The sequence below is a fragment of the Physeter macrocephalus genome, unplaced genomic scaffold (genome assembly GCF_002837175.3).
Source record: "Physeter macrocephalus isolate SW-GA unplaced genomic scaffold, ASM283717v5 random_273, whole genome shotgun sequence".
NCBI lineage: Eukaryota > Metazoa > Chordata > Mammalia > Artiodactyla > Physeteridae > Physeter > Physeter macrocephalus.
In genome coordinates this window covers 60,029-73,490 of record NW_021145651.1, presented here as the reverse complement: position 1 = coordinate 73,490, position 13,462 = coordinate 60,029, and the positions used below count along the sequence as shown (strand labels likewise).

Sequence of the window (13,462 nt, the reverse complement as noted above, 5' to 3'; positions counted from 1 at the left end):
CTAGGGGTCCCATCTGCATGTTGCAGTTGGAGCAAGGCCAGCAAGAATATTTGTCTGTGCTCTGGTTCTCTTCTCAGGCCCCGCCTTGTCCACCTGGCCCCAGCAGAATGGCCTCCCGTCCCGACAGCTCTGGGCACAGTTGGAAATTCCAGGTCTACTGTGTGGTTACCAGACGGCTGTCCATCTCCCTTCTGAGACAGAAGCACCCTGAGGGCAAGTGTCTTGTCTTGTCTGCCGCCATATCCCCTGCACGCACACACCAGAATCTGGTCCTTTTATTTATTTTTATTTTTATTTATTTTCTTGGCCGCCCCGCACGGCTTGGGGGATCTTAGCTCCCCGACCAGGAATTGAACGCGCGTCCTCGGCAACGAAAGCGCAGAGTCTTAACCACTGGGCCGCCAGGGAATTCCCAGAATCTGGCCCTTTTAAAGACTTCAACTGGTGTTTGTTGAAGAAACAAATGTCTGTCACTCCCTGGGCAGCATTTGAAGCTGCTGAGTTTGCTCTTAGAGGCAGCAGCAAAGGGTGTAAAGCTTTGCCTACCCTGCAGGGGGTGGGATTCACGATCTCTCTAACCCAGGCTTTCTCCAACTGGGCACTATTAACATTTGGGGCGGGGTAACGGCAGCATCCCTGGTCTCTGTCCCCGATATGCTGGTAGCACCTCCTTAGGCGGTTGTGGCAACCAAAAATGTCTGTAGAGACATTGTCAAATGTCTGCTGGGGGACAGAACTGCCCGCGGTTCAGAACCGCTGCTCTAATCCCTCACCCAGAATGTTCTGAACATTCTGTGTGTGGTTGAGTAGGTCTTGTGGTCCTCACCCGGCAGCCACAGACCGAATTAGCAAAGGAATGGGTGAGGAAAGCGGCCCCTGCCCCCCACCCTGTAAGCTCCCGTCGTGTCCCCACCCGCCCCGGTGGCCTGGACTTGTGGAAATGCGTCTCTGATCCCCGTAGGTCTGAGAGCTGCGCTTTCCCGGGCACTCGGGCAGCCCAGGGCTGGGGGCTGGTTTCTTGCCTACAAAGCCCCCAGCCTGCATATGGAGCAAATGTGGGCCAGTTACGTGGGGCGGTTCGGCTGCAGATATAGAAGTCTAAAGTTCCCTGCTGGGCGGCAGAACTAACCTGGGCGACCTCCTTGAGAGAATTGGCCTAGAAGGCAGGGGAGAACGTTAGGATCGATCCTGTGTGCGGGGCGGGTGGGCAGGGCCCTGCACCGAGCCCAGAGCTCTGAGGGGGCCCATCGCGCCCAAGGCCCATCCTGTTCCACAAGAGCCCCTGAGCCACGTGAAGTTTAGGGGAGTCAGGACCCGAGTTGCTGAGAGACAGGGCCAGGATCCGGCTTAGCAACGTCTGCCGATTCTTTCTGGGCCTGGGAGAGCCCTGGAGGGATTGGGGGTTAGCTCATCAGGCCTTTCAGGAGAGGGCCAGCATCTGTGTCTGGTAAACTCATCAAACCAGTGGATGCGGATTCAGTCTCCATTGTGTACGGGGTCCCAGGAGGAGTCCAGGGCATCCTAATGTGGCTTCTTCTCCTGCAGTCCGCTTGAGCGGACGGGAGCTAAATCAATGAGTTAAAGCAGCAGGACAAGTTGAAAGTAGTTCAAAGCAACAAGAAAAATGTCACAAATGCCACGAGGCTGTGCCTTGGTGGAGGGTGTCATCCTGGCAGACCACACAATCCTCCATCTGTCCTACGTTTCTACCTATCTACCTACCTAACCTCTCCACCCACCCACCCGTTCATCCATCCACCCATCCACCCATGCACTCACCCATTCATCTGCCCATCATCCGTCTGTCCTCCCACCCATCCATCATCCATTTATCCATCTACTCAGCCACCCACTCCTCCATCCACCTGTCCATCCATCCATCCATCCATCCATCCATCCATCCATCCATCCATCCATCCATCCATCCATCTTCTCTCTTGCTTTCTTATTTTTGCGCGCTCTCTCTCATTTGTACAATGAAAATATATCGAGGTCTGCTCTGGCCTGGAGGATCTAAGGGCAGACACTGTCCCTGTCCTCCAGGAGCCAACACAGCTGAGGGGAGCATCTGTCCCACTTTATCTAAGAGGTGCTGCTGAGAGCGCTCATCTGCCCCTCCCTCGGGGAGACTGGGAGCCCCGTCTGCGTCACGGCCTGTGGCACAGGACCTGGCACGAAGCCGGAGCGCCTGCATGTGTGTTGCTTGAACTCCCTGGGGGTAGTGAGGGGTTGGACAATCCAGGTTGGTGGGAGAAGTTCGTAGACGCTAAAGGAATGGTGGTGACAGGCATATGTTAAAAGAAGACTTAGAGGACCTTTTGAGGGGAGAGGAAAATCTCCTGGGCCCCTTTCCCTGCCAGGTTTCTGGTTGGGGGGATGGGGAGCTCTCTTCCCTCTCTCCTGCCCCACGTTTTGCCCCTGGGTCTGAAATGCAGCCACACGGTGGTGTGTCCTTGGTGATCCCCACGTGACAGCTGAAGGGGAGGGCACAGAGCTTGGGGGCCAGGCCAGATCAGCTCCCTCTGGGTGGCTGGGAGACCCCTGGACAGGACGCAGCACCTCGAGGGGCTCCTTATAAGCTGTGCTGCCCTTTGCCCTCCCTTCTCTCCCGGGCTGACCTCTTCGTTCTCACAAAGCTGCCTTTTCCTTCCCGCCTTGAAATCTGATAATGAAACTAATACCCAATATTTTTGCCTCCAAGAGAGGCAGGAGATAAACAGGAAGGCGTGAGGGATTAAGGTGTCTTTCCAAGGAAGGGGCAGGGGACGGGCTGGGAGCTGGGCGACACTCCGTGTGGAGCCGAGGGATCCAGATGTGAGCTGCTTTGCCTGATGCATTTTTCCATTTGTGCAGAGAAAATAAAACAAAGAGAAAAGAAAACAAGCCGTAAAATACTTTGCAGAAGGCTGAGCGTGGGCAATTGCCACTGATGTCCCCTGACAGCTCCAAGAAGAGGGGGACAGGGCGGGGGCGGGGGGAGCCCTGTCTTTTGATGTTGGGCCTCTGAGCTTTCTTTTGTGTGACCAGTTGTTTGGAAAGAGCTTTTGCTGGTGTAAGGTGCATATGGAAGAGAGATACCAACCAGAGGTTCCGCCTGGGGTGGGGAAGGGGGGTGCTGAGCTCCGAGGAGGGAATGGGGGAACAGCTGGACTGACTTTACAGATGTGGACGCAGGCTTAGCATCTGCCTCCGAGAAGGTTCAGAAGATGCAGCTACTGAGGCCTTTCCTGTACCCGAAAGGCCTGAGGAAGTGATGACCCGGTGATTCTTCCAGATCCCTGTGACTTCTGTCCTAGTAGGAAAGATCCAGATTCTAAGCTGTAGTCTAGGGCCAGCTGTTCCTTCCAGTGATGTGGGTCCTTTCCTCTGGGGCATTGGGCCAGGAGCCAGGAGACCTGGGTTCTTGTCCTGGACCCCTATTTACTGGCTTGGTGGTCCTAGGTCGCTTGAGCCCTCTGAGCAGCCCCCTCTCACCCTAGTCTGGCTGAGTGATTCCACAGTGACAATGAACTTGCATCTTTCCCTGTGCTGGTGGGCAGGGCGTAGCTGAACTTTCTTTGCACCTGATTGAACTCAGCCCCTAGGGCTGGAGGTGATGAGGGGATACTTGTGAGGCTCTTGGGAGTCATTCTCTGGCTTAATTTGGCTTCTGGATGCTTCTTCCAGACTTCAGGCATAAGCTAAGGTCTTTTCTCTTGTATCACACACAGCATCTCCTCTAGAGCCCTCATCCATCTCTACTTGCAAACTGTGTGTGATTTGGAGGGTGATTTAGGAAGAATATTTAAAGAAGCTTACCATAACATCAGAGAGAAGAATTAAAGAGGCAAAATTTTTTTAAATCACATGTGATTAAGAAACTGGTACGGGCTTCCCTGGTGGCGCAGTGGTTGAGAATCCGCCTGCCGATGCAGGGGACACGGGTTCGTGCCCCGGTCCGGGAAGATCCCACATGCCGTGGAGCGGCTGGGCCCGTGAGCCATGGCCGCTGAGCCTGCATGTCCGGAGCCTGTGCTCCGCAACGGGAGAGGCCACAGCAGTGAGAGGCCTGCGTACCACAAAAAAAAAAAAAAAAAAAAAAAAAAGAAACTGGTAAAAATATTTGCAGCTTGGATGTAAAAAAGACAAATGGTTTTTCATCCATTGTCTATAAGAGCACGAGACATCGTAAGAAAAAAACCCACCTTTTTTGAAATTTGGGCAAATGGCATGAACAGGCAATGCATACACACACAAAAAGAAATATAAATAGAAAAACAAACATATGGAGAAATGTCCAATCTCACTGGTAATCAAAGACATGCCATGCAAATTAAAATTGTGTGTGTTTTCCAGATGAACTGGCAAAGGTTAAAAAAAAAGAATGCTGATACCAAATGCATATTGTTATTCTTTTCTAGGGTGTGGAGAAATAGGAACTCTCATATCCTGCTGGTGGGAGAGTAAACTAGGACAGCGTTTCTTGAGGGCAATTGAGATCCCGAGTTAAGAACACCAAAATTTAACCTGGCGATTCTGCCCTGAGAAATTTACCGTACGACAGTCATCAGAGCAGAGTACAGATGTGCGTGTTCAAAGGTGGTTACCGCTGTGTTGTCTGTAATAGTGAAAAACTGGAAATAACTGCCCAACCTGGGAAGACCCTGCTTTTAACTGCATCAGCTTCTGATTCCAAGGAGCCCATTTCGTGTATGCATACAGTGGAGGACTTTCAAAACTATGAAGGACATTATCTGACATAAAAAAGTGTTCATCATTATGAGAAAATTGGCTTGGAAGCGAGAGGTACAAGTATGATCCATGTGTGTCGGAAATAATTAAATAGCTCCACAGCTGAGCAAATGTTAATTAAAGCCTGCAAGGAGAGACCCAGTATTAACAGCAGTTGGTGGAGATTTGAGTGCGTTTTTTTTGTTTTTTGTTTTTTAACCTTTCTGCTTTTGTTTTTCAAGTGTCCGGTATTTAGCGTGTATTTCTTTAACAATGACATAAAATGCGATTTAAAACAAGCTTAGAACAAAGGCAAGGGCAAATCGTGTTGTAGAGTGAGTGAGATTAGGCCAGATTTAAGCTGGAGGCATCCTGGAGTCAGAAGCCTAAAGAGGAAGCAGGGAACAGTGTCACAGGGTGATATGAAGCGGGCTGTGTAGGGGCTGTGCTGGATCCCTAGGGAGCTCAGACCCCCCTGTGTGCAAGCCAGGCTGGCCGGAGGTGAAGATGGGCCTGGAAGTGACATTGAAACCAAGACACGGAGGTTGAGAAGGATGCCGGCAGATGAGGAGGGGGCTTGAGAGCAGAGGGTCCGACGAGGCACGGAACAGCAAATGCAAAGCCACAGAGGGGACAGGTGAGGGGTCCTCACACGTGGCATGCTCCAGAAACGGACAAAGTTGCATACAGCTTGAAGCATAAGAGGAGAGAGGGGAATGATCGGAACTTCAGCGGGAGGGAAAAGCAGGACCGGTTTATTCAGAGCACGGGAGGCCATGTTAAATGATTGAGATGTTATTCAGTGGGGAGCCACTGAAAGATTTGAAACAGGTCCTGGACATCTTCAGATACGTGCTTAGGACTCCTGCTCTGCTTACAGTGTCGGGAGCTTGGAGGGCTCAGCTCAGGTGGCAGAGGGGCCAAGGCCTGATGGATGGAGAGCAGTGAGTGGGTTTGGGGAAGGCGCCTTAGGGTCCACATAGAGACCCAAAGCAGAAGCCGGCCATGTGGATTCGGGCGACAGGAGCACAGAGGTGGGCACTGCCGTGAGGGGTGAAGGAGGCAGACTGGGGAGAGCATCAGAGCAGAGGGAAAAGGGTGCTGAGTCCAGAGGAGCATGTGGGGAACAGGCAAAGGGAAGCAGGATTAGGCAGGAGGAGGACGGGGGGGGGAGGCTGCTGGGGGCCTGTCCAGAGGACCCAGCAGGCAGGAATGCGGGGGCCACCACGCCGTGGGAAGTCCTGCAAGTTGATGGTGGGAGGGGAGATGGTGCAGCGGGGCCCCGAGCCCTCAGTGGCAGGAGGAGGCGTGGGAAAAGGAGAGTCCAGCCCAGTGGCTGGAGCTCAAGGAAGTGGGGAGCGTGCGTGGGTAGAGGTACTGCTCAGAAGCAGTGCAAGTGTCTGCTCCGGCTGCGGTGATAACGTTGGCAGCCACCGGGGTGCTTAACCCACACGCGTTTATTTCTCATAATTCGGAGCCTGGAGTCGAGAGCCAAGTGTGGGCAGGGTTGGTTTCTCCTGAGGCCTCTCTCCTTGACTTGCACCCCTGCCACCTCTCTGAGTGTCCAAACTTCCTCTTTATAAAAAGAGGACGCCAGTCAGATGGGACTGGGGCCCACCCTTATGTCCTTGTTTTAATGTAATCATCTCCTTAAAGGCGCCATCTCCAAGATAGGTCCTCTACCAAGATGTCTCCCAATACAGCCCCGTTCCAAGGTTCTGGGGTTCGGGCTTCAGCACATGAATGGGGTGGGGGGAGACACAGTTCAGCCCACAGCAAGCAGGATTTGGGTACAAGGAGGAGGCCAGCCGCATCTCCCAGCTCTGACTTGTGTGATCGGTGTGTGGGCCGGGGGCAGTGGGGGTCGTTTGAAGGAAGTGAACCCTCTCCACTGGAGAGGGAAGCAGCCGGCTGGCGAAGGTTCAGGTACTGCCAGGTGGTCAATACCCGCTGATGAATGCAAACAGGAGAGCCAAGGAAAAAGCTCCCGGAGGAAAGGCTGTCTCAGGGTCGGGCAGTGGAGGAGGGGCAGCTGGGGGGACGGGGTCTCCGGCGCCCCTCCTGACTCCGCTCCTGACCCGCGTCCCTGTCTCCCGTAGCCTGTAACTGCAACCTTCACGCCCGGCGCTGCCGCTTCAACATGGAGCTTTACAAGCTGTCGGGGCGCAAGAGCGGAGGCGTCTGCCTCAACTGTCGCCACAACACGGCCGGCCGCCACTGCCACTACTGCAAGGAGGGCTACTACCGCGACCTGGGCAAGCCCATCACCCACCGCAAGGCCTGCAAAGGTAGGCGGGGCGGGCCTGGGCCGCCCCTCCCTCTCCCCCGCCCCGCTCCTTCTCCTCCTCCGGTGTTTCTTTTTTCTAGTCCCCACGCTGAGATCATCTCACGCACGCACGCACGCACGCACGCCTCCCAGGTATCTGGAGGTGTAAGCCGGAACAAAGGGGCAGTGGAGAAACGGCTCCGGGAGAAGAAAGGAGGTGGGATACCCGCGAGGGTGCAGGGCTCCCGGGCCCCGCCCCGCCCCCTCCGTCGGCACAGGTGTGCCGCATACCACAGGGCGGGGGTCATGTTCACCGGGCTTACCGTGGGCACAAAGGACTCTCTTTCACCAAAACCAAGCAGATGCATTTCTTTGGATGTGTGCACACCGCTCCCCCGCCGCCAGCCCCCGACACTCACACACATGCGCACCTTCACTGTGATGGCGGCAGCTGGGGGGCTGGGGGGGCGGGGCTCAGAAGGAACATTTAATCCACCTGCAAATAGTTTCACTTCTCAGGACGAAAAATTAAAGGGAGATGGGGGACTGTCTTTTTTGTTCACTGAAGCAAGCAGTAATGTTTTAACTTTCTGCTGTTTGTTTTCTCCCACTAACAAAAATGAAGCGATGGTCAGATGACTCAGAGGCATTGATGAAATGCCAGGGAATTTAGTGACATTGGGGGAGGGGAGAAGTGCTCTCCCCCCACCCCCATTTGATTTTGGGAATTCCAGGAACCAGGACTCTCCGGGTCCAAAACGTGAGGCCTAGCGCCACAGCTTCCTGTGAGCATGGCTTCCCGAGAACCTATTTATCTCCGAGGGCTCTTGGGCCACAAGCCAGCATGGCTGGGGTCCTCACATGGGCCTGTAAAGACCCTGACACCGGAGAGACACAAGCCATGGGAGACTTAGGCCCAGATGATGGGCTGCAGCAGGGAAACCCTCCTATGGCTACTGCTTAGCCTTGGATGAAGCCAAAGTATCATCCTCCTAACAGGAAATCCACCAGATGTTGGGCACTTGTGTGCAGAACCGATTACATAATTCGTGGGCCCCGGTGCAAAATGAAAAGACGGGGCTTTGGGCTTCCCAGGTGGCGCAGTGGTCGGGAGTCCGCCTGCCGATGCGGGGGACACGGGTTCGTGCCCCGGTCCGGGAAGATCCCGCGTGCCGCGGAGCGGCTGGGCCCGTGAGCCATGGCCGCTGGGCCTGCGCGTCCGGAGCCTGTGCTCCACAGCGGGAGGGGCCGCAGCGGTGAGGGGCCCGCGTACCGCCAAAAAAAAAAAAAAAAAAAGAAAGAAAAAAAAAGAAAATACGGGGCTTCTTGTTCAGGAATTGCTAAGAATTTCAAAATGGCAAGCAGAGTTTCAACCAAGCGTGTGCCCTTCTGAGTGTGGGGCCCATGAGCCGGCCCTGCTTGTGCAGGACGCTGTTCTCCAAAAAACAGGTTCCCAGTCTGTCTCCTCCTAGAGAAATCCCTTGGATTCCAAAGGAGCAGAGATGAGTAGGATGGCTTCCAACACACAAGCAAGCTCTCCTTCCAGATCCGTGGACTTAAGGCTGCCTCTGGTGGTTGCCGAGAGAAATTTAAGCATAAAGGTAGCTGGGCTGTTTCCACATTAAAAAACAACTGATCAGGTGAGAATCCCCCAGGAGACTTTGAGCAGGGACTGAGAAAGTGACCTGGGTAAAGGGATCCAAGAAACGTCTACGGTGGCAGGAAGGCAGGGGCACCATGGAAGGAGGGCTTTGGGTTTTCAGAGAATGTAGTTGGAAGGTGGCCAACGCCTTGTGCCCAAGTGTTTGTTGTCTCTCTTCTACTGAAGAAATTGAAGTCAAGGTCTTGTAAACAACTGGTTGCATATAGATTTTGTGGGGATTTGGCCAAGAAAATTTAATCAACAGGGGCCAGTCGGGTGGGTGGCCCTGTGCCCGCGGATGAGAAGGTCTGGGCTGTGTCTGGAAAGGCAGTGGTCACTTCCTGCCATGCCAGTTTCTTCTGTCAGAGCAGGAAAGGCATGTCCCCTGGAGAGTCAGGAAGGAGCAGGGCCTTGGTCGTCTTGCCATCTGCCTGCTCTCCCTTTCCTCTGGTGCCGTGGGGAGGGATGAGGGCTGTGCGTGGCCCTTCACTGCTGGGAGTGAGCTGTCAGGAGGCCACGGGATCCTGGGAACCTGCAGATCATCTTCCAAGGCTCTGCCGCTCTAGTTAAATGGTGTGGAGCTGCCGGCTTCCTTTGCTGGTTTCCAGGAGGGACAGATGCAGGCAGATGAGGGTGTGGTCCTGTCTTATTTCAAATGCTTTGGCCAGCCCCGGTGGCTGGGTCCTTTCTCCCAGCCCTGGACAGCAACTGCTTTGGTGGTAATGCTGGGAGAAGAACCCATGGAAGAGGAGAAAATGTAAGGATGGAATCTGCTCAGAAGGACACGTGGCAGGAAAGGGTGGGATTCTCAGTGCCTCCTGATTGGTGAGGAAAGACAGTGCTTCAAGGATCCTGCCTCCTGATTGGTGAGGCAGAGCATTGCCTGAAGGGCCCTGCTTTGTGATTGGTGAGAAAATACAATGCCTGGAAGATCTCCTCTCTGATTGGTGAGAAGAAGAACGTGACCTGAAAGGTCTTGCCATTTCATTGGCGAGGAACGTCATCTGTTGAAAGTTTCAGATCTTTCCCCTCAGCTCTTTTTTTCCTGCTGTCACCCACTTAGGGGATGTGGGAACTTTGAATCCACAGTGCCCCCACCAAAGAAAGACCCTGAGATCTTGGTGGGAACCAGCTGTAGGAGTTCAGATGCCAGCAGGGGGATGTGTACCCTTGAGATCTTCAGACAGGCGTCTCTCCATCACCCCGCCCCCGAGGAATCCACTGTCTTGTCTTCCCAGGGCCGGATGGTTTAAGGAAATGGTTCCCTTAGTGGAAGCATTTGGTCTCAGCATTTTGATCTCAGGTGGTTTGCTCTCAGGGGCTTCCAAAATCATGTAGATGTGGAGTCACCCGCAGCCCTGGCCCCATTGTAACTCTCCAGTGAAGTCTGCACTTCTTTGCTCTGTTTCAGATGCATTTCATGGGGGAAATGGGACAACCAGCAGTGCCTCTTGACTCAAGTTGGCCGTTGACCTGAGGGTGCTTGGGAATGGCTATTGGGGCCCCTTTACCCGCACCCCCGACCCGACTTCCCAGGGTCTGGGAGGAGCCCCGGGCAGGGGCAGAGGCCACCCATACACTGCTGGTGATTGGCTGACTCCTGACCTTGTTCAGTTGAGAGCAGGGGTGGACCCAGACAAGGACAGCTTGGAGCAAGGGTATTCCATCCCAAACATCATTATGCCGTTTCCCGATTTGGGAAGTTTCATAGCAACAAATTTGTTGGGTACTTTCTCCCCTCCCCTAGCTTACCAGACTGGGGCTGGCAGGGCCGGTGCACACAAAGGGCTGTAATCAACATGCCCAGGGAGCAGGCGGCTGCACTCTCCGCTATTCAGCGCGATTTCACAGCACTGGGAAGGCCTCATTATGGCGTGGGCTGTTGTCCTATACAAAGTCAGACGAGATGAATTTCTCCCCTTTCTCTGCAGAAGGGTGTGTGAATGATACTCGTTCTGGAATCTGTCAAAAGATAGGCGGTTTTGTTTACCATTTGTCTTCTTTATGGACTTGGGGGCTCTTTCTCTTTAGAGCCGGCAAAGAAGACGTTAGCATTTAACCATTTCAGCCATGCCTCCCTTTAAACGATATTAATTTATCATCTCCCCAAACCATCTGTGATGGATAAAGACATTCCAGGAGTCTCCCGTGAACCGAATTGTGATGAGAATGAAGAAATTACCCACCGCATCTAGCGCCCCCGCTCAGAGCAGCCTGCTTCTTTCCCTCGTTGACCTGCCCCCTTCAAGTCCACAGTCACCATGGCCGATCGCAGGCTGCTGAGAAGGTGCCCGAGTCCTCAGAAGATGCGGGCGGCGGAAGCCTGCGATGGTCCACGCCAGCTTTGCCAGGGCTTGCTTGCCGCTCCCATCCACCCCTGTTTCTTCCAGCAGCTCTGCCAAGGGTTGGAGAGGAATCGAGCATTTGGGACCACGCCCTGGCCTCCCCAACCACTCTGATGTGTAGCCAAGGCTGAGAAGCAGGGCGGTGGGAGAATAAGAAATGGGTACAGTGACCTGCTCTTGTGTTGAGAAGGGGGATATTCACAGGTGACCTAGGATTTATTCCTTAGAGGGGAGAGCCTTATGTTTTAATGGCTCTCGTGATGAAAACTGGGCAGAGGAGGGTGTGTGTTTAAAATTGTGAAAATTTAAATCTTGCTGGTAAGGCTGGGAGCTTAGTTATACAGCCTGATGCTCCAGTGTCCAGATGAAGGCGGGATTGGACAGTCATTACTGCTTCATAGTGTGTGTGTGTGTGTGTGTGTGTGTGTGTGTATGTCTAGATCTGGTGGTCTGAGGATTTAGTCACTGCGCAGCTAGGAACCTGGAACCTCCACCCCTTCCTGACTCTAAGCTAGTGTCCATGCAGTGGACAAAAGCCGAAAAGCCTCAGAGATGCCCTTTCGATGTGTGGGCTCCTCGTCACATTTCCTTTTCCTAGCATCATCTTGGGAGGTACAGGGAAAAGGCTTGGTCATCTTGGCAGGAAGGATCTCAGTGGCTGGAGCGGCTCCCAGCTTAGAGGGCAGAGACCACAAAGCCAGCACCCACGGGGAGAGAGACAGTCAGAGGAGAGGAAATCCTCATGGAAGGGCTCAGCTCCAGCTGTGGCCTGTGTTGGTGCAGCCTTCCTTGTTCCCTGGGAACGTGGGGGTCAGAATTCTGATCTCCAGATTTGCTCCAGGCTCAAAGCCCGGAGAGCATCACGCAAGTCATGGGACCTCCCTGGACCTCGGTCTCCTCATCTATGAAATCATATTCAGATTTACGGTCTCTGAGCCCCATACAGCTTTGACATTCCACATAACACATCCTCTTTTTTTAAAAAAAAATTATAAATTAAAAAAATTTTATGGGTCCCTGATCCAATAGGACAATGTCCTCGTGTAAGTGAAGTTTGTGACCCGGGAACTTGGAAAAGCTGGCAGAGCCAGGAAATCGGGTGGAGGGGGTTTTCTCCTAAGGTCTTTACAAATGAAGAGAGTCTCCCATCTTGTGACTTGGCCCTTGCGGTGCCCTGCTCTGAAGTGGGGTCTTTCAGGCCCAGCCCTCTGTCTCATTCCCCTGGGCCTACTTGGCCAGTTTCTTCACCTCCCTGGGTGTCAGTCTCCTTGTCTCTGAAGCTTGCTCTCATCCTGATTTTACATGAACTCTCCTAGAGGCTCCCTGGGGTCCCCGGTCTGAACAGAAAAGCCTCCTGATGTTCGCACTCCCCCAGTTAACAGGGGCATTTTACTTGGGAAATACCTTCTGCTGCCAGAAGAGCAGCAGGTTACCCTAGCCACAGGCTAGGGATGAAGAGCTTTGAAAAGCATGGAACTTGGAGTTATTGAGACCAGGGTTCACATTCCACCTCAAGGCAGGGTATTTAGTCTTTGGTGCCTCAGTTTTCCCATCTGAAAATGGGGATAATAATAGTCCCTCCTAGGGTTATGGTGTGGATTAAATGAGATGATGCAGAGGAGGTCCCCCGCACATGGCGTGCACGCCACACTGGTGAGCTGTTACGATTATTAGTACAAGTGGAGAAAAAGAGAGTAGCCAGAGCCCCTGCCATTGCCAGCATGCACACCAAGAGGATGGAGACCATTCCTTTGGCTCCCCGTGGCCTTAGTTCTTTCGGTGAGTGTGGGGTGCACAGGACAGCCAGCCCCCGTCACTGGAGAGTCTCAGCCCTGGGGTGTACTTGAAGGCCGATTCCCACCAGGCTGGGCAGGGCCCCAGGGATTTGCCCTAATGCCGTCGCACACCCTTGATAAAGGATTTACGTGCTTTGGGAGCAAAACTGACAAATGACTGGAACAGCAGAGATGGGTGCCCGGCAGCCAGCAGGCGGAGGCCCTGAGCGGAGAAGGTGGGGAAGGGCTGTGTGCATCCAGACGCAGTTCTGAAGGTGCTGCTAAGAAAGACCTGCAGCATCTGAGGGGCTCCCGATGGGTCTAGGGCTGAAAGGTGGATGCGAGGCCCAAGCTGGTCCTCACTGTTGGTCATCAGGTGCTCCAGCACCTCCCCTACTGCATTGTCCAGCCCCTGCCCGCCTTCCTGAGCCTGTGCATGCAGACACACACACACACACACACACACACACACACATGCAACTAGCTACTTAGAAAAATGAGTAAAATTAAAGGGAAATATATAACAACAAAAAAAGGCAGGACAAAATATTTTGAATTTTTTTCTATAAGATGTCAGTAATTTTTTGTTGCAGGGAACCTTAGGAACCAGGCTGTGGGAAGCCTTTATTCTACTAATTAGTAACATTATTTTAAAAATATTTGGCATTTAACATCTCAGTCATGGTAGTTGTCCATTTCTTCTAAGATATATTGATATACCTGG

At 53.3% G+C, this 13,462-nt stretch overlaps 1 protein-coding gene across 1 annotated transcript in view; it reads left to right on the top strand.

The window, feature by feature from the left end:
- The first annotated feature begins 4,547 nt into the window (after nt 1-4,547).
- The window catches only part of LOC102983757 (netrin-1), a 68,780-nt gene continuing 59,865 nt past the window's right edge, over nt 4,548-13,462 (top strand). The window contains exons 1-2 of the mRNA XM_055082919.1: nt 4,548-4,578; nt 6,810-6,998. Of these exons, the coding sequence (XP_054938894.1) occupies nt 4,563-4,578; nt 6,810-6,998 (205 nt within the window). The 5' untranslated portion in view covers nt 4,548-4,562. The remainder of the gene's footprint in view (nt 4,579-6,809; nt 6,999-13,462) is intronic.